This window comes from Misgurnus anguillicaudatus, chromosome 8 (genome assembly GCF_027580225.2).
Source record: "Misgurnus anguillicaudatus chromosome 8, ASM2758022v2, whole genome shotgun sequence".
Classification (NCBI taxonomy): domain Eukaryota; kingdom Metazoa; phylum Chordata; class Actinopteri; order Cypriniformes; family Cobitidae; genus Misgurnus; species Misgurnus anguillicaudatus.
The window spans coordinates 32,913,259-32,932,685 of NC_073344.2; the positions used below are offsets into that span (position 1 = coordinate 32,913,259).

Here is a 19,427-nt window from a genome sequence, read left to right on the forward strand (position 1 = left end):
GTCGCATTTGCTGCAATAGAAACCATAACGGCTTTTGACATCAAAGTATCATGAGAGTTATTTAAAGGCAGTACAGTTGCGTCTAGAGGTGTTCTCGGGTCCAAAAAAATGTACCCGACCTGAAGTGAACCAAATCACTTTTTACCTGAACTCGACGTGCATAAACTGAAAAAAAGACCTGACCGGAGACCCGAGTTAGACCCGAGTCCAACACGAACCAGTGGCAATTTTTTAAAACCCGACTGGACCCGAATGTAAACAGCACCAATTTGTGTGCAGTCTGCATCCCTGAAGTGAACCAAATCACTTTTTACCTGAACTCGACGTGCATAAATTGAAAAAAAGACCTGACCGGAGACCCGAGTTAGACCCGAGTCCAACACGAACCAGTGGCAATTTTTTAAAACCCGACTGGACCCGAATGTAAACAGCACCAATTTGTGTGCAGTCTGCATCCCTGAAGTGAACCAAATCACTTTTTACCTTAACTCGACGTGCATAAATTGAAAAAAAGACCTGACCGGAGACCCGAGTTAGACCCGAGTCCAACACGAACCAGTGGCAATTTTTTAAAACCCGACTGGACCTGAATGTAAACGGCACCAATTTGTGTGCAGTCTGCATCCCTGCACGCACCATTCAGGAAGAAAGAAACCCCCTTGGCCTTGCATCCAGTTTGGCACGAAGACCTTGTGTCACTGATACTTTGATGTCATTTGCAAATAGATCTGCGCAGTGCTGCATACAGAAGTAGATGAATGTCACTCTGTTGTTGCTTGTATCCAGTCACACTGTGGGCTTACAGTACAATGTAATGGTTATAAAACTTCTATCATAAGTGAAGGTGAAGACTCCCACCATTCCACGCTCTTTCACAGCAGTACTCTAGTGGTGAAAATGATTCTCTGGATTCTCTTGATTGTGATTGGTCAATTATTGAGTCATTATTCATTTGACTTTTTACTAAATAAAATAGTTTTAATAAAATAGTAAACTAGGGCTGTCAAAAGATTAATCACGATTAATTGCATACAAAATAAAAGTTTGTTTTTGCTTAATATGTGTGTGCACTCTGTGTAATTATTTTGTAAATATAAATACACCAACATGATCTCACGGAAAGTCTTGTTATAGTCACAAAAAATGATTAATTTATTCGTCTTGAGCACGAATATCTTTTTCGTCACACTCGCACAAATTTAAATACTATAAATAGTTTTTTTTTGTAAAGACGCGTTCGTACTTACCTTTGAGAAAACACAAAAATATAAATAAATTAACCAGTAACAGAACTGTTAACAACATAATAAACAAATGTAGTACCTTTAAAGTTTTTGCGTGTGAATGATGGCTGGTCGAGAACAGTCAGCCAGACTCCTCAATGGTAAAGATCCAAAATTATGCTGGAGGCATTCGTGCTAACCTGTGAGAATTACTTTTCCACTTACAGAACTGTAGTATACTCACAACATAATAAATGTGGTAGCATTACCTTTAAAAGGTTTTATGAGTGAATGGCCGTCCGTCAGTCCTCACTGAGAGAAATTCAAACTTGCACGTGAAACACTTGTGCTAAACAGTAAGAAAACACACACACAAATATGAAAATATAAATTTTCCATTGACAGAACTGTGGTGTACTCACAACATAATAAATAAATGTGGTAACATTACCTTTAAAAGGTTTTATGAGTGAAGGGCTGTTCGTCAGTACTCACTGAGAGAAATTCAAACTTGCCCGGGAAATGTTTGTGCTAAACAGTAAGAAACACATAAATCTGAATTATTTTTCCAATTAAAGAACTGTGGTGTACTCACGACATAATAAATAAATGTGGTAACGTTACCTTTAAAAGGTTTAATGAGTGTAGGGCTGTCCGTCAGTACTCACTGAGAGAAATTCAAACTTGCCTGGGAAATGTTTGTGCTAAACAGTGAGAAACACATAAATATGAATTATTTTTCCAATTAAAGAACTGTAGTGTACTCACAACATAATAAATGAATTAAAGAATCTGGCAACATTATCTATAAAAGGTTTTATGAGTGAATGACCGTTTAATTGAGAACAGACAGCCAGTCAGATAGTTCTTACTGAGAGAGGTTCAAACTTGCATGGGAAACGTTTGTGCTAAACTGTGAGAAAACACATAAATATTAAATAATTTTTCACTTACAGAACTGTGGTGTGTTCAGGGACGTACTGGGACTGAAATTCAGCCCGGGACTTTAAGATGGAGAGGCCTTTTACGCGAGTGCCCTTGGTGCACGAGCAGGATTTTTTGTAGTTATTTTAATTCTACCGTAGTAGTGTTTTTATGGTATGAAGAGAATCAGATTATGCTGAAGACCGTAAAGAAACTTTAGGATAACACCTGCCTCCTCAGGTTGTATAAGCAAGTCACCACTGCACTAAACACAACAAGGTCAGCAAAACCTAATCTCGAACACATAAGTCACAGTATACTGCTAACTACCAGCATGTCATGTGTACAGTCAGTTGGAGTGATAAAATTGTTACAATTACTCACACATACCCACTCAGATAATCAAAAACTACAATACAGTCCCATAAAATAGAGATTGTGTGTGTACGTACTCACTTTCAACTCTCCCTGGCTCCACTTCCCCTGTGCTGGACCCTGCCTCTGCTTACTGATTGTACAGCTACATATGCATGAGAAGAACATCAGTAATAAATATGACTAAGAATAATTCCTTTTTTTAATTCAATCTGTGCTTTAGTCAGGCTATAATCTAGTAAGTTTTGCAACTATTGCATTTTATCCTGTATGTAAATATGTAATATTGTGCTGTATTTTTCTATTTGTGTGTCCTTAATAAAGCTTTGATTGATTGATTGATTGATTGATATGCCTACCCTGCTGAAAAAAACAGCATCAAACCAGCATGGGAATTATGCTGGTCTATGCTGGTTTGATGCTGGTTTAGCTGGTGGTCACCAGCATACCAGCACCAAAACACAACATATGCTGGTCTTGCTGGTTTTTCCAGCAGGGTAATATGATTGCCTACCCAGCCCTGCACACTGACCCATCACTGTTTTTGTACTGGTTCCATTCTCCTCCTCCTTTTGTTCTGCTTTCCTTCCTCCTCCTCATCAATATGACTGCAAGGGTCATCATCAACCTGTCTCTCTCCATCAGTGACCTTAACAGCTAATATACAGACATACAGGGATTCCTTAATAGACCATTTTACTGTTTGAGCACAATGATGACGTGGAAACGTATGCACGCGCATGTTGACAATGGAAGTATGGCAAGAATCAGCAGTGAAGCAACACAGACAGAGAAAGTTATATTTAAAAGTTGACTTCATCAAGTTTTTCAACACAGCTACCAGATCCGTGTACTATAGTGGAGTGAATAGAAGACGTTAGCAGATGGCCAAATATAAAGTATATTATTAGTGCAACCAAACGCAATTACCAGACATTTTGATGCTGGGAAACTGTTTTGATAAACTTACTGAGTTGCTAACACGTTAAAACCACTGGGGAACAACACCACTTCTGTTGCCAAAATGCGCACGCAGGCTATTTCATCAATTTCATAAGCGGGATAATGTAGAGCGAAGCGGTTCTTATAGCGAATACAACCCCGTAAGGCTGATTCAAGCTCCGCTTTGCGTGGGGTCCTGCCTGTCGGGGTTGAATATAACAACCGCCTCGCTCTACATTATCCCTTATATTTGCCTATATTTAAATGCAAATATAAATGATTTCAGTGTATAATAGATGCATCACTAATTGTGCACCTGTCCTGTCCATGCTGCTGGTCCTTCCTCATCTGCACCTCCTGCCACAGCGTCCTTTTGACTGCGATGCGAAAAAGGTCTGTTAAATTTGGCGCATTTAGCTGCCTCTTTTGATCGGCGCCTTTGAGCCAATCGGATGTGAGGAAAAACGAGGATCAGTCCAAGTTGGGAGGGGCCGCTCTTATCCCCCCTCAAGATTTGAAGAATTGGTTTGGCCCGGTCTGAAACAGACACAGCGTTCCGCTGCAGCTGAGCGCCTGGTCAGGCATTAAAAAAAAACAAAAACTTTTTGACCTCCGGCCGGTTCGGCCTGAAATGGACCGGCCGTTCGGGATTGCTCCCGGAACTCCCGATGGCCAGTCCGCCCCTGGGTGTGTTCACAACATAATAAATGAATGAATAAAGGTGGTAATGTTACCTTTAAAAGGTCTTGAATGACTGTTTGGTTGAGAGCAGACAGACAGTCAGTTAACGTTAGTCCTTACTGAGAGAGAAAACACACAATTATGAATTAATTACAGAACTGTGGTGTACTCACAACATAATTAATGAATGAATAAATGTGGTAACGTTACCTTTAAAAGGTCTTGAATGACCGTTTGGTTGAGAACAGACAGACAGACAGACAGACAGTCAGTTAACATTAGTCCTTACTGAGAAAGAAAAACACACAAATATGAATGAATTTTTCACTTACAGAACTGTGGTGTACTCACAACATAATAAATGATTGAATAAACGTGGTAATGTTACCTTTAAAAGGTCTTGAATGACCGTTTGGTTGAAAACATACACTGAAAAAAATGATTCATTGAATTTAATCAATTTTTTTAAGGTAAGTGGTTGCAATCAATTTATTTAAGCTACATTTAAACAAAAAAGATTAGTAAAGTAACATCAAATATAAAACTTTTGTTTAAATGTAGCTTAAATAAATTGATTGCAACCACTTACCTTAAAAAAATTGATTAAATTCAATGAATCATTTTTTTCAGTGTACAGACAGACAGATAGTCAGTTAACGTTAGTCCTTACTGAGAGAGAAAACACATAATATATTAATACATTTTTCACTTACAGAACTGTGGTGTATTCACAACATAATAAATGAATGAATAAACGTGGTAACATAATACCTTTAAAAGGTCTTGAATGACTGTTTGTTGAGAACAGACAGACAGACAGACAGACAGACAGACAGTTAACGTTAGTCTTTACTGATAAAGAAAACACATAATATATGAATTAATTGTCCACATAACGAACTGTGGTGTACTCAATGCACATTAATCTGCTGATAAAAATGAGTCTGAGGCAATATTGCTGTGTCAGAGTTGCGTTGTCTGGTCGTATGTCCAACATTACAAAAGTTACTGTAACCGAGTCAGTATTAAAATGAAGAGTCATGACAAACAGCATGTTTTTGAAGTTTAAAGATTCTTTAAAGAGGAAGTAGTCTGAGGAAATATTACTTTGTCAATGTCGCGTTCTCTCGTGGTAACATTACACAAATTACCTGAACCGAGACAGTATTAAAATGAAGAGTCACAACAAACAACATGTTTTTAAAGTTTAAAGATGCTACATTTAGGGTCTGCTAAATGTAATATAACGGATAATGCACAGTCAGAATGTGAGAACAAATAAACAAGTGATTCTTTGTACAACATTTCAGTTGCAGCAACTGTGATAAAGGCTGGAATGATTCACCTGCAAGTGAATGAGCATCTTAGAGAACAAATGGACTATAAAAAGGTCTTCACTACCCTGGAGTTTTACCGCTAAACCATTACTAGAAGCTCATTAATAACACGATTGACGGATGGAGGGGTGGTGTACATTTCAACGTTGAGACCTTCACAGGCCAGACTCGTGATCTCTCTCGCCGATCACTACGTCAGCCTAAAGCTATTCCAGATAGCTTTCAAAAACTCCTCCCCTGCACCGTCTCGCTGTTCTGGATCCAGAAACAACCTGTGCAATATATTTTTTTTATTGACAAATAAATCATTATTATTTGATTTCTTTTAAAGCAATATGCGGCCCTGACTCTGAAAACTAATTCACATTTTGTGAAAATTTAACCTTGATATCTTTAATATTGACTGAGGTCATGTCAATGTGAAATCAATGACTGAATCAAAGTTTGATGCTCCTAATCCCATCATTCAATTATGTAACCCGGGTTACACAGATATATCCTATATCTGTTGACCAAATTGCTTTACAAAGAAGAAATACATCAATATTATCCCAAAACCCTACTGCTATTTAACAAACTGCTCTTTTAGTAATTTAAGAGGAATGTTAATTTTGAAATCAGACCCTCATTGGATTATAGAAGTGAATGAAGAGGTTCTCCACATTAGAGCGAGCGGGTAGAGGTCTGCTCCACTGACCTGAAGCTTCACGCCATGTAGCTGCAGGGCTATGTAGGTATTTCAACCATGTAGGTGTTTAAATCAAAGTCAAACTTGGTTTAGGAAAGGGAGGGAGGCTTGTTGTGGGACCGAGTTTGGTGGGGAGGGGAATTCTTTGAAAGACGGTTGGGAGAGCGCCTGTTATCTTTTCTCCGTGCCATTAGATGCCCAGGTTTAGTGTGTCATTGGTTACAGCACAGAGTTGGCGTTAATTCAAAGGGAATGTTGAGAAATGCAGTCCATATGATGGCACTATAAAATCTAGCGCGGACCACAACCAAAGATCAAGATCGCTTTGGGACGCCAACACGCCAACATCAGTCGCAGCGCCTGCAGTGGTCCATAACGTTGAGGATTTTTGTTGTCAAAGAAGCCATACGAGTTGCCTAAAGTGGTGAGTTTGTTCACTCTAAAATTCTGGTTTGATACACTTTAAATAAAAGTTGGTTTAACTTGATAAAATAAGTTATCTGGTTGTCTTAAAATATTGAGTTAATTCAACTTAAAAATATTAGCTGACAACAACTATTTTTTTAAGTTTATTAAAAGGCAACCAGTTAACTTACTTTTTTAAGTTTAACTAACAAATCTATTTTTAGTTTAGTTGATTTCTCTTAGATTCATTGGTGGTGACAGAATTACAAAGCCGATTTGAGAAGTGGTTGTACAATCAGTTGTTCAAATCAGTACATGGGACCTTCATGATAAAAATCTGTCTTCTATAAAATGTAAATTTATCCGTTTGGATTTTGCAGGGAGGTGCTGTTGGATTTGATATGAATATTCTGTGTCATGTTATGTACCTGCTTCTGCTGGGAGTCATTTCTTGCCAGAACAACCGAAATGCCAAGCCGAGTGGAAAAGCTCAGAAAAAGCCTAACAGCCAGGTGATAGAGACATCTCACCACGGCCCTGAAGATGATCCACAACCTGGGCCGGCAGGTGCTGCCGATTCTAGTAAAGACACAAACCCTGGAGGTCGTGGCACAGCACAACAAAGCGCACCTCCTAATAAGGCCGCAGATGAAATGAAGCTGTACTTTCTTAAGAACACATTAGTGACATGCAATGACGGTACCGCCGCTGGGTAAGACAGTAATGACATCATCACAGTTTGATGCAGTACACTCTTAAAAATAAAAAGCAAGTCAAATCAACATGCTATTTTAAGTTTTGACCCGTGAATAGTTGACATAACTTAAAAAATTAAGTTAAAGATTTTACAAAAATGCTGCATTTTTTTACAGTGTTGCCTTACAATTTTGAGTTAATTCAACTTAAAAATATTAGTTGACACAAAAAATTTTTTTAAATCAAATAATATTTTTAAGTTGAATTAACTCAAAATTTTAAGACAACCAGGTAACTTACATTTTTAAGTTGAAACAACAAATCTTTTTTACAGTGTAGAAAAAACATTTTTTTACTACAATGAACCTTTTGTAAAACAGAAAAGTTATTTTGATTTTTAAGTTCTTTATGGAACCATTCAGAAAAATGGTTCTTCTATGGCACCTTTATTTTTAAGAGAGTACTACACAACAAATTTGATTATCTTCAGAAACTCTTTTAAACCGGTTAATAAAAGCTGGTAGAAATTGGCTAGATGCAGTTCATTTTAATGTGAAATACACACAGAAGTTGCAATAAAATAATGGTCTTAAAAATAATGACAAAAAATGCCCTCATAAGGTTGTGTTCCCTTGACCATCTATGTTTATTTGCGTCCTGCAGGTTTTACCTAAAGGAGTTCAAAGGAAGCAAGAGATGGCTGATATTTTTGGAAGGCGAGTATTTAAAACGCAGTTAATTTTGTCAAGAGGTCAGCAAGCTTCCGTGCTCTGCGTTATTTTGACTCGACGTCTTAGGTGTAATTTTTTGTGTGTGTGTGTTTTTTAAACATATCACATCACCTAGCTCACAAATAAGCAACAAACCGCATTGTTAAATTAGATGTCAAATTCAACTAGTAAATAAATACACTCTTAAAAATAAAGATGAGCCTTTGCAGTGATGCCATAGAAGAAACAATTTTGGGTCTCCAAATAACCCTAATTCAGGTGAAGGTGCTTAAAAAACTTTTTTTCTTTCGTTCTATTATATACTATAGTCATTTATTGTCATAAACAACCATTAAGGAACCTTTATTTTTATGAGTGCATAAACAACACATAAGGAAATAAATTTAGTGTTCAGCCCCCTTTTTTTTTTATAAATGTATGAATAATTATAATGCATAATTATATGAAAATAAAAAATATATTTTAATTAATGAATTTGAATTAATAAAGTACATATATTCGTATTTATTCAAAGTTCGAAAGGGATGGAAAATCCTTCTGAAATAATGTAAATCATTCGGGTAACTAAGGACTAACCCACTCAATCTGAATGTGAAGAGGTGTAATCCTGTGTCTGAAACATGTAATCGTGTTTTCAGGTGGCTGGTGCTGCTACAACAAAGAGACGTGCGATTCTAGATACAAAACTGTCCCCCGCCTTATGAGCTCAACCGATTGGCCACAAACACGCAAAGGTAGGCTGACATTTTCCAGACAGACAGCAAGACATCTTGCCTTCTAGACAGTCATACAAACCACACGTCAGCAGTTCATAATGAATACATACACTGTCTGATGCTTTACAGGAAGTGGTATACTTTCAGCACAATCTGATGAAAATCCTCACTGGTATAATGCCAATATTGTGTAAGTTTATCAATTTGAAAGTCTCTATATTAATGGAGTCTTCTGAATAAGACACAAATGGCTCATTTGTGTGTTTAGGTTTGTTCCCTACTGCTCAAGCGATGTATGGAGTGGAAACAAAGCAGCTTCAAAGCCTAAACAGGGGAAAGAAACAGGTAAATTGTAGGATCAGTAAAGTGTCACCAAAATAAGAACATATTCATAAATGATCTTTGTCTTTATTCCCCATTAGAATACACTTTTATGGGATCTCTGATCGTTCGGGAGGTGATCAAGGATCTTGTGACGAAAGGTTTGAAACAAGCCAAAGTTGTGATGTTGGCAGGGACAAGGTAAGAACTTGACAGATACATTACCCCTCCTGTAGTTTGTAATTTCACCAGAGTCAAATGATAATGATTTGCTACATCTGTAGTGATTAGAGATTTTTAATACTGTGAAATGATTTGCTTCCACAATCTGAAAACCGTGGCTGTTATAAATCCCCTAATTGGATTTGAATCCACCGGTAAGCAAAGATAACACAAGTCAATCATTACACCTGTTGTGGCATATTTAGATTGAATAACAAGATGCCTTGAACAATTGAAACCGAGCCATCTGGTCAGGGAGCTACGAAATCCTACACCCTTCCAATGGCCACCCCTGAGTTTCACCACAATGCCAGCTCAACACATAACACTGTCCGAAGCACTGTTTTTAGCGCATCCTGTTGTCTACCATAAAAATGTTTACTGCAGCGTGTAATGCTATAGACAATGACATAATGTCTATATGCATCCTGCCACGTGAGCTCTGAGGATTCTTCCTAGGTTAGCAACATGTTTTGTTGGTTAAAGCACATGTTGAAGCCCCTATTCAGACTAATGCTTTTTTTTTGATTCAGCAAATATGTGTTTGTCGTCTCTTACAGTGCTGGAGGAACAGGTGTGCTCCTGAACATCGATAAGGTGTCCAGTCTCCTAGAGCAGCTGGGTGCAGATGCACAGGTGCGCGGTCTTGTCGACTCAGGCTGGTTTTTGGAAAGCAAACAGCAAAAATCTCCCGACTGTCCCAGCGGCGCATCTTGTACCCCTGTTGATGCCATAAAAAAAGGACTTAGGTAAAGTCTACAGGCTGAGCGCATTTCAAAAATTTTGTGCAACATTTCAGGTTCCAAAGTATAAATCAAGCTTATTTTCTGAATAATAATGGTATCTCATAGCAATTTGTATGTATTTTATGAGGTGGCTAATTTGTACGACGTTTTTGTACGATTTGCTTTCGCCCCTCTTGTTGTTTAAAACCATATAAGTTTCTTTATTCTGTTGAACACACAAGAAGATATTTTGATAAATAATGGTAAGCACACAGTTGACGGTACCCATTGACTTCCATAGTATTTGTAAGTCTATTAAGGGCAGGGATTTTTTAATAATTGTACGTTTTTGTGATTCACTTTGTATGTATTAAAACGACTCATGAAAACTTGCAAAACACAAAATTGCAGGTTAATTTACATACGCAATTTTACATTAGTTGAAAACAACTATCTTTTCCCATTACATCCGACTTGACAGCTCATCTGCCATTTTGAATTTTTTTATTACTTTGTACTTTTGCTAATTTTTTTAAGGGAACATATCACGAAAATCTGACTTTTTCATGTTTAAGTGCTATAATTTTGTCCCCATTGCTTCTATCTACCTAGGAAATGTGTGAAAGATCAACCCACTAACTTAGTTTTGGTAAACCATTCTCTGCAAGCATGTGAAAAAATAGGTAATTGAAGTTTGGCTCCCCTTGTGATGTCAGAAGGGGATAATACAGCCACTTAATCTGCACTATCCAACCATGGCCATTCAGTGCAGAGATCAGCTCATTTGCATTTAAAGGGACACACCCAAAAACGGCGCATATTCGCTCACACCTACAAAGTGCCAATTTTAATATGCTATAATAAATTATCTATATGGTATTTTGAGCTAGAACTTTACGTACGTACTCTGAGGACACCAAAAACTTATTTGACATCTTAAAAAGTCTTGTAAAATGTCCATTTAAAGTTATGAGTTGCCGCTTTAACAATAACTTTTAAACACTGACCCACCATGAGATCAAAGTTTGTTATCAATTGCATAATTTTCTATTGAAAATATAATTCTTCGCTATTGTGCCAAAATATTTTGTAATATTTAAAAGTGTTTACAAAGAGCTGCAAGCAACTTAATAAGTTATCTCCCTTTATACTCCAAAAATATTTTGCGCCCTTTCCAATTTACTCAACTAAAACTTAATTTTATCATGTTCAACCCATTTAAATTTTTTTAATTATGGTAACTTATTAATTTTGTGTTGGAACCAGATGAATGGTTTTTGATGATATAATTCTTCTCAGCATGCATTTCATGCCTATGCATTTTTAGGGAAAAGAGAAAGGGCCATACACCTGGAGGCAAGTGTTTTTGCCAGTTTTAGCTGAACGCAGTTATCATTTTCACGTCCAGCGGCACGCTGCTTAAATTGTATTTGCACCCATTTGTGCGTCTATAAGCGTGCTGGCTTAAAACAAGGTGTGTTCAGGCGCATTGTTGGCGCATTTCTATTTGGAGACAACTAGACTAAGCCATTAACCAACTAAAACCTGGTCTAAAGTATAAAGTCAATGGCACAATATTGTTTTTGTCATTTAAAGAACATGTAAGTAACCTGTAACCTATATTACTATGCGCCTATATCCTACCTATAAAACGGACGACAATGCACGTTTGGTTTGATGACTTTAGATGGCGTGAAGCTGAGGTCAGCTGGCAGTAGATCTGCTTCACCTGTAGCCTGGTAAGCAGATTTTTTGCTTTAAAAAAGTGCTAATATAGCATTGTTTTATGTTACCTCACGGATTTATTGTATATGATGACTCTGTACCTTTGGATATGGTGAGATGAGAAACATTTTTAAGTAAAATTTTTCAAAACACTCACGGCGCTGTCCTAGGTTCTTAAGTGTTGCGGCTCTCCACATGTTTATAAACTCTTTATTTCCTGTTTGTTACAAATAAAGTATTTTTAGATGTCAAATAAATATGTGGTGTCCCCAGAGTACATATGTGAAGTTTTAGCTCAAAATACCATATAGATCATTTATTATAGCATGTTAAAATTGCCACTTTTTAGGTGGGAGCAAAAATGTGCTGTTGTTGGGTGTGTCCTTTAAAATGCAAATGAGTTGATCTCTGCACTAAATGGCAGTGCTGTGGTTGGATAGTGCAGATTAAGAGGCAGTATTATACCCTTCTGACATCACAAGGGGAGCCAAATCTCTGTGACCTATTGAAATTGACACATGGTTGCAGAGAATGGTTTACCAAAACTTTAATGGGTTGATCTTTTTTCACATTTTTGTAGGTTGATAGAAGCACTGGGGACCAAATTATAGCACTTAAACATGATATGTTCCCTTAAATGTCTGTCTGGAGATCAGTCTCTTTTCACTAGCTCATCCTATAGAGACAGAGGGGGGGAAAGCAATCCAACCGTCTCCATTGACTTTGTATTGCGAGAAGCCGCCTCCTTGTCATTTCTGGCTTATAACAAAAAACTGAATAATGCCTAAAAGCTGCTGTGTGACAATATGTACAGCTAACAAGCCAAAGAACCCAGAAATAAGTTTTTATAAGCTGTTGAGCCGTAAAACCCAGCTTTTAAGGAGAATAAAGTGGATCGCCGACTACGTTTCCCCCTATTGGACGGAGTTTTACTAATAGGAGTACTATGAAAAGTTGCCTGTTTTCATTTCTGTGTCTTTAAACGCTCGTTTTTTTGAAGTTGAAAGCTTATAAAAACGTATTTGGTTTTATTGGGTTGTTAGATGTACACCTTGTCACACAGCAGCTTTTAGGTATTAATCTGTTTTTAAATTTAATCTGTAAATAAGTTTTTATAAGCTGTCGACGCCAAAAAACGAGCGTTTAAAGACACAGAAATGGATACAGGCAACTTTTCATACTTCTATTAGTAGAACTGCGTCCACTAGGGGGAAATGTAGTCGGCGATCCACTTTTTCTCCTTAAAGGCTGGGTTTTACGGCTTATACCACGGTTACCACAAACATTTCTCTGGTGCCTATTTTTAAGACATTTGACAAGTTAGGTGTGCGGTTTACAGAAAAGTAATCAACACCCATAGAACATTTCTAAGCCAATCAGATCTTATAATTCAATGGCCCGTCGTCAATTATTCCTTAAAAAAGTGACTTTTTTGCAATAATCCTAAAACATATTGCTTTTAAACAAATCAACGAATCAACTTCAAATAGTTTTATATATTCCATCATTTTTACTTCAAATACGATTTTTTTAAATGATGAGATTGTAGTTTATTTCCTCATGAAGGAAGGACCTTAGTTGTTTCAAGAGACCAGAGTTTTATGGATTGAAGGCCAGTATGTGAACATAGCAACCACCCAGAACATCCTAACAATGCCCTAGACACCACTCTGGCAACACGCTAGCATTGTGACAGCAAGTTGTTTACAGAGCAGCGGCAGTGATATTTTATGTATGAAATGTAAAACGTTACCGCTGTGGAGTAATTGTAGTTATGCTAACGAACCATTGTTTATTTTATTTTATTTTTAATGTAGTATATGCCACAAGTCTTTGATATTTTATACTGTATAAATTGTCTCTTTAAGGTTCTGGAATGGTGTTGTACCTGACAAGTGCAAGCAGCAGTATAAAAGAAGCGAAGATTGGCAATGTTTTTTCGGACACAAACTGTACTCCTACATAACCGGTAAAGGGTTGAGTCTCTATGTCAATGACTATTAAAACAAAAGAACAATACAAAAGTGGCCACGATTGTGTGTTACAGAATAACAGAGGCTGTGTTTCTTTCCAGCTCCCCTGTTTGTGGTGCAATGGTTGTTCGATGAGGAACAGTTACGTCTGGAGAATATTTATATTGGAGGTCAGTCACTCTCCGAGCAACAGTGGACTTACATGCAGAATCTGGGAAAGGAGCTAAAAAACTCACTCAAAGATGTTACGTGAGTACATTACTATCAAAATATATTCGTATATTACTTGTGCATCAGTGATAAATACATTTTTAGATGGCAGCCAGTCAAATTACTTTCAGAAAATGATCCGAAATCACAAATAACAATGATATATTTAAAGTTAAGAGTCAACCACACTGTTAAAAGTGAACCTAAACTTACATTTTAACTAGAAAAAACTGTTTTTGCTGAAGGCTGTGTATTTTATATATACTAAATATGCTCTCTATTGTTTTAGAGCTGTGTTTGCCCCATCCTGCCTTTCTCACACATTGATAACCAAAAGGTAAGCAGTCACCCTGAGACACACTCCTCAAGGGTGAGCTCATACACCCGCATTTGACCACTCGTCCATCACGATGCATTCTGGGTGTCACCAATATGCCACTTCACGCTTTCACACACTTAATTAATAGCCTTCGCCGCGAGCTCAGCTGAGAGAGCACAAAGGGTTCGATGATTTGTGAGATGAACCGCAAGGCTACGGTAAAACATGGATGAGGTCACACTCACAGCAAAGGTGGCTGCTTATAAGGAGAAGGACTGATTCGTCTCTTACTGAATGTAGAGTGGACCTGGATAAAATAAAGCTTTGGATTTTTTTAATACATTGGGCCAGATTTACTAAACAAGGCAAATTAGCGTCAGCGTGCAATTTAAAAAAATCAGCAATGGGAGTGAAAATGTCTACGGGTGATTTACTGACGCAGTGCTCAGCCCCCATTTAAAGAACAAAGGTGCAAGTTAAAGAACAAAGGTGCAAAAGAAAACTAATTTCCATAATGACCAACACAATTATTTAATACTTATATTATTATTATTTGATATTATTAATTAATTATATTATTACATATACACTGCAAAAAATAATATTTCAAGAAAAAAAATATTTTTTCTTTTTATTTTTGTCTTGTTTTCAGTAAAAATATCTAAACATTCTTAAATTAAGATGCTTTTTCTTGATGAGCAAAACGACCCAAGAAAATAAGTCTAGTTTTTAGACCAAAAATATCAAATTTAAGTGATTTTGTGCTTAAAACAAGTTTAAAAAAATCTGCCAATGGTGTAAGCAAAAAATCTTGAAAATTTTTCTTAAACACCAAATTCAAGAAAAATTAGCTTACCCCATTGGCAGATGTTTTTGCTTGTTTTATGCACAAAATCACATAAATTTGATATTTTTGGTCTAAAAACTAGACTTATTTGTTTTGCTCATCAAAAAAAGCATCTTAATTTAAGAATTTTTATATATTTTTACTGAAAAAAAGCCAAAAATACGAATAATTTTTTTCTTGAAAATCATTTTTTTGGAGTGTATTAAGTAATTATCACATTTTTAAAATCAAAAGTTGTAACTGTAAAAAATACTTTGCTGCCTTAAATTTTGTTGTTGAATCAACTCGGATTTACAAGTCATTTCAACTTACGATATTTTATCTTGACAAGAGATGAGTTGTTATAAATACTGGTTAGTTGTTATAACTTATAAAATTAAGTTGACTTTTCTTAACTATATTTGAAGAGTTTGGTTCCAAAACGCAATAAATCCATTTTGACAAATTTCGGTAAAAACTTGTTTTTTTATACCAAGAAAGTGACACGATGAAAACCACTATTTTCTGTTAAAAACTTTCACATAGCATCTTTAGGTTATAAGAACATAAAAAATTCGAATCCATAACTTGATTTTCAAAGATTTATTATAAAAACTAATAATTTTTTCCACAAAATGCAATAAATCCATGACAAGTTTTTTTTCTAAATGCAATAAATTCAATCAATGTATAAATGTGCATTCATTTTTGGCATTTTATATTCATTTAGTTGACTAGTGGTACACTGATAAAAAAAAAACATTAATGGCATTAATCAAAACACTTACTTTGTCAAATTAGGAACACTCTCATTGCTGTGATTATACTTGACGTCGTCGCTTAACATTTTCACTAGGAAAACTAGGACTTTGTGTACGCAAAGCACCGCCATTGTTTTTTTACATTGCACGTAATGGTGCGCTGTAATTTGTGGAGCGGATTTATTGCATTCTGTAAAAAAGGAGGAGTGGTGTTTATTGCGTTTTGAGAAAAAGGGGAGAAAAGATGACAGAATAACACGGCGGATATTGGATTTTGTGTAAAATGAAGAATTTACTTTTAAATACTGTCCTGATATAATACTGATTTTGGCAGTATTTAACAAAATGTTTCAAATGTTACCACAATTATATCATGCTTCAACAAACATTAAGAAAGAAACTATATTGCTTATTGTTAGATCAGGTTGGCTAATGCATTAACTAATGTTAACAAATACAACCTTATTTTACGTTGCTACCATTTCTAAGTGGCGCCTCGTGACTGCTCATCCGAGGGGCGCTCATTTTAAAATAAGTGTTCGGAATGTCATGTGTGTTGCTTGCTTTTTTAAATATGTGTTTGTTGCGTAATGTGTACCATGTGCATCACCTGTTTTGTCAAAATAAGTGCCTGCTGCACACACGTCAAACCCGTTTATGATAGACGCTCACGTTCACAAAATACACGCAAGACACTCCCTTAACAATAAACTTTGATTATGCATGAGATTATGTGAATATCTGGCAAACGCGAGCGTCTCTTTTATAATAAACCTTTTAGACAAATCTGCAGCAGGCACTTATTTTGACAAGACATGTGATGCACATAGGATTCCTCGACGCGCAGAAAACATTTTGAAATTAAAATCCACACACACAACGGGCTACATATATGTTGTGACGAACTTCGCATCGAGCGCCCTCAAAAAAAGAAGTCACCGGCCACCACTGCCATTTCTACAGTACTACACTGTAAAAGTAAATATAGTAAAAAAGTATATATTTTTAGGTGTAACCACTTAAAGTAAACTTTTAAGTTAATCCAACTTTCACTTTTTGACAGTGTATTTAAAACCAACAACCTTTTGGTGGCAAGTCTACATTATTTATCCTGCCAAATTTGTCTTTTTTTACAGTAACTGGATGGATTTCCAGATCAAAGGAACGTCTCTGTCTCGTGCTCTGCAGTGCTGGGACAGAAGTCTTCAGGAGGCCAATAGGAACAGCAAAACCGCTTTAAAAGGCTGCCCATTTCATCTCATAGATAACTGCCAATGGCCACAGTGCAATCCAACCTGCCCAGCACTGATTGATCAGGCCACGCAACAGGAGATGACTCTTCTCCAGGTACTGGCCAGTATGGGTTTGGACCTCAAAAAGCTTGGATTGGATGGAGGAGAAGATATTTCAGCTGCGATGGTCAGCAATGGTGGCTAAATCGTTTAAAAGCAGTGTTTTCGTCGACACAATTCACATCATCCACTCTTTAGTGGTTTTCTTTGCGACCACTTTGCATTCTGTTACGGACCTGGCACGCCTCTCTAGCATGTTGCCGGATTTCAGTAGAGACAGTTTGCCATTCAAATCGTGTTCGGGAATCACCTGGGGTTTTCTTATGTGAGAGACTCTTAAGGTCTAAGTGCCTATAGTTAAACAGTAATCAATGGTTATCACTACTAACTAATCTACTTCTTCAGTAAGAGAACTGGTGTCTGAATTGAACACTGTCTGATAAGACTTTAAACTACTTTAAAGTTTAAAACAGAAAAATGCTTTTGAAAGGATGCTTCTCTTTTTATCACATTTTTGGAAAATGAAGTTACGTAACAGAATTTGAATTTCACAGCGTTTTTTTTAACATAATCGCATCTAAAGCTTTACAGACAAGACATCAGTACACTGACATTACCTCGTTTTTACATAAACATGTCTGCAAGCAATACTAACACAATTTGTATTATATTTAACACATGCATGTTATTTTAAGATGCTGTAGTCCAGTGGTTCTCAAACTTTTTCAACGTGCGGCCCACCTTGTGTACGGTGCATTCCTTTGCGCCCCCCCCAAAGAAAATTTATGACAAATGTTTTCTAAAACTTAACCTTTTAATTAAACAAAACATATTAAATGATACAAATACACTGCAGAAATTGATTTTCAAGAAAAAAAATTCTTAGTATTTTTGTATTGTTTTCAGTAAAAATATCTAAAAATTCTTAAATTAAGATGCTTTTTCTTGATGAGCAAAACGACCAAAGAAAATAAGTCTAGTTTTAAGACCAAAAATATCAAATTTGAGTGATTTTGTGCATGAAGGAAACACGGAAGAAATCTGCCAATGGGGTAAGCAAAAAATCTTGAACATTTTTCTTAAACACTAAATTCAAGAAAATTTGCCTACCCCATTGGCAGATTTTTTTTTTGCTTGTTTTATGCACAAAATGCATAAAGTAAGTAAGTAGCCATAAGTAACCTTATTTTTGCGGTGGTTAATCACACAGAATTCATGATAAATTAATGTATTTTATTAAATGTCATAAAACTGTGGCCCCCCTGGCACCATCTCGCGGCCCCCCTATGGGCCCCGGCCCCCAGTTTGAGAATCACTGCTGTAGTCTATTTTGCAGATAAGAGTGATTGGAAAGTTGACATGCAGTGATGATTAAAATGATTTTTTGCTTTGTATAGGAAATGTGTGATTAAAATATTTGTAAAATATTGATAGCCATCCTTGAATGCCCCTTACAAAACAAATCATACCAATCTATATTGTTATACTTCTTACCGATTTTCATAAAAAATGTAATATCTGGTTCTTTTGACATGTGTAGTTGGTTTGACTTATCTAGAAAATGAATAAAAGAACAATGAAACTTTGTATAAGTACAAGATATCACTAGTACTTAAAGGTGCAGTGTGTAAATTTTAGCAGCATCTAGTGGTGAGGTTGGGAATTGCAACCAACGGCTCAATCCACTGCTCACCCCTTGCTTTTGAAACGAGAAGCTACGGTAGCCGCCACCGGTAAAACATGCCATCGTCAGAGACAACTTTGTAAAAAAAAAAGGTTGTCCATTAAGGGCTTCTGTAGAAACATGGCGACACAAAATGGCGACCTCCACGTAAGGGGACCCTCTGTGTATGTAGATAAAAAAGTCTCATTCTAAGGTAATAAAAACATAACATTCATTATAAAAAGATCTTTATACACCCCTGATAATATAGTTTTGTATATTATTTTGCATTTCTGTCAAGAGATCCTTCTAAAACTTACACACTGCACCTTTAAGAGACAATATGACTCTTTGACGCTCTTTGTGTGTGTGTGTGTGTGTGTGTGTGTGTGTGTGTGTGTGTGTGTGTAATTATCACCAAATGTCCCCACAAAGATAGGAATACCAGTTAATTTTTACCCTGTGTGGACATTTGTGAGGTCCCCATGAGAAAACAAGCTTATAAATCAAACAGAATGATGTTTCTTGAATATCTAAGGTAGCAGAAAAATTTCTGTGATGGTTGGGGTTAGGGTTTGGGTTAGGGGAAGGGAATAGAATATACAGTTTGTACGGTATAAAATGCATTATGTCTATGGAATGTCCCCACAAAAAATGGAAACCAGAATGTGT

At 36.5% G+C, this 19,427-nt stretch overlaps 1 protein-coding gene and 1 long non-coding RNA gene across 2 annotated transcripts; one reads left to right on the plus strand and one right to left on the minus strand.

The window, feature by feature from the left end:
* Positions 1-2,215: 2,215 nt before the first annotated feature.
* LOC129444369 (uncharacterized) lies at positions 2,216-4,149 on the minus strand. Its single transcript, XR_012370655.1, has 3 exons — positions 3,781-4,149; positions 3,055-3,179; positions 2,216-2,667 (listed from the first exon to the last, which is right to left on the minus strand). It is a non-coding gene; the product is annotated as an uncharacterized lncRNA (long non-coding RNA).
* A 2,167-nt stretch (positions 4,150-6,316) lies between these two features.
* On the plus strand, positions 6,317-18,080 carry notum2 (notum pectinacetylesterase 2). The gene is made up of 12 exons (XM_055212206.2): positions 6,317-6,594; positions 6,956-7,287; positions 7,935-7,987; positions 8,641-8,736; positions 8,848-8,908; positions 8,987-9,063; positions 9,141-9,240; positions 9,822-10,010; positions 13,580-13,680; positions 13,786-13,933; positions 14,184-14,231; positions 16,937-18,080. The coding sequence occupies exons 2-12, from the start codon at positions 6,977-6,979 to the stop codon at positions 17,235-17,237; spliced, it is 1,485 nt and encodes a 494-aa protein (XP_055068181.1). The 5' UTR covers positions 6,317-6,594; positions 6,956-6,976; the 3' UTR covers positions 17,238-18,080.
* The last annotated feature ends 1,347 nt before the right edge of the window (positions 18,081-19,427 follow it).

Excerpts from the sequence above, each read along its gene's own strand:
- notum2 (XM_055212206.2), top strand. The coding sequence starts at position 6,977 with ATGAATATTCTGTGTCATGTTATGTACCTGCTTCTGCTGGGAGTCATT. Across the intron at positions 10,011-13,579 it reads GCCATAAAAAAAGGACTTAG|GTTCTGGAATGGTGTTGTAC; the intron begins GTAAAGTCTACA and ends TGTCTCTTTAAG. Across the intron at positions 13,934-14,183 it reads AACTCACTCAAAGATGTTAC|AGCTGTGTTTGCCCCATCCT; the intron begins GTGAGTACATTA and ends CTATTGTTTTAG.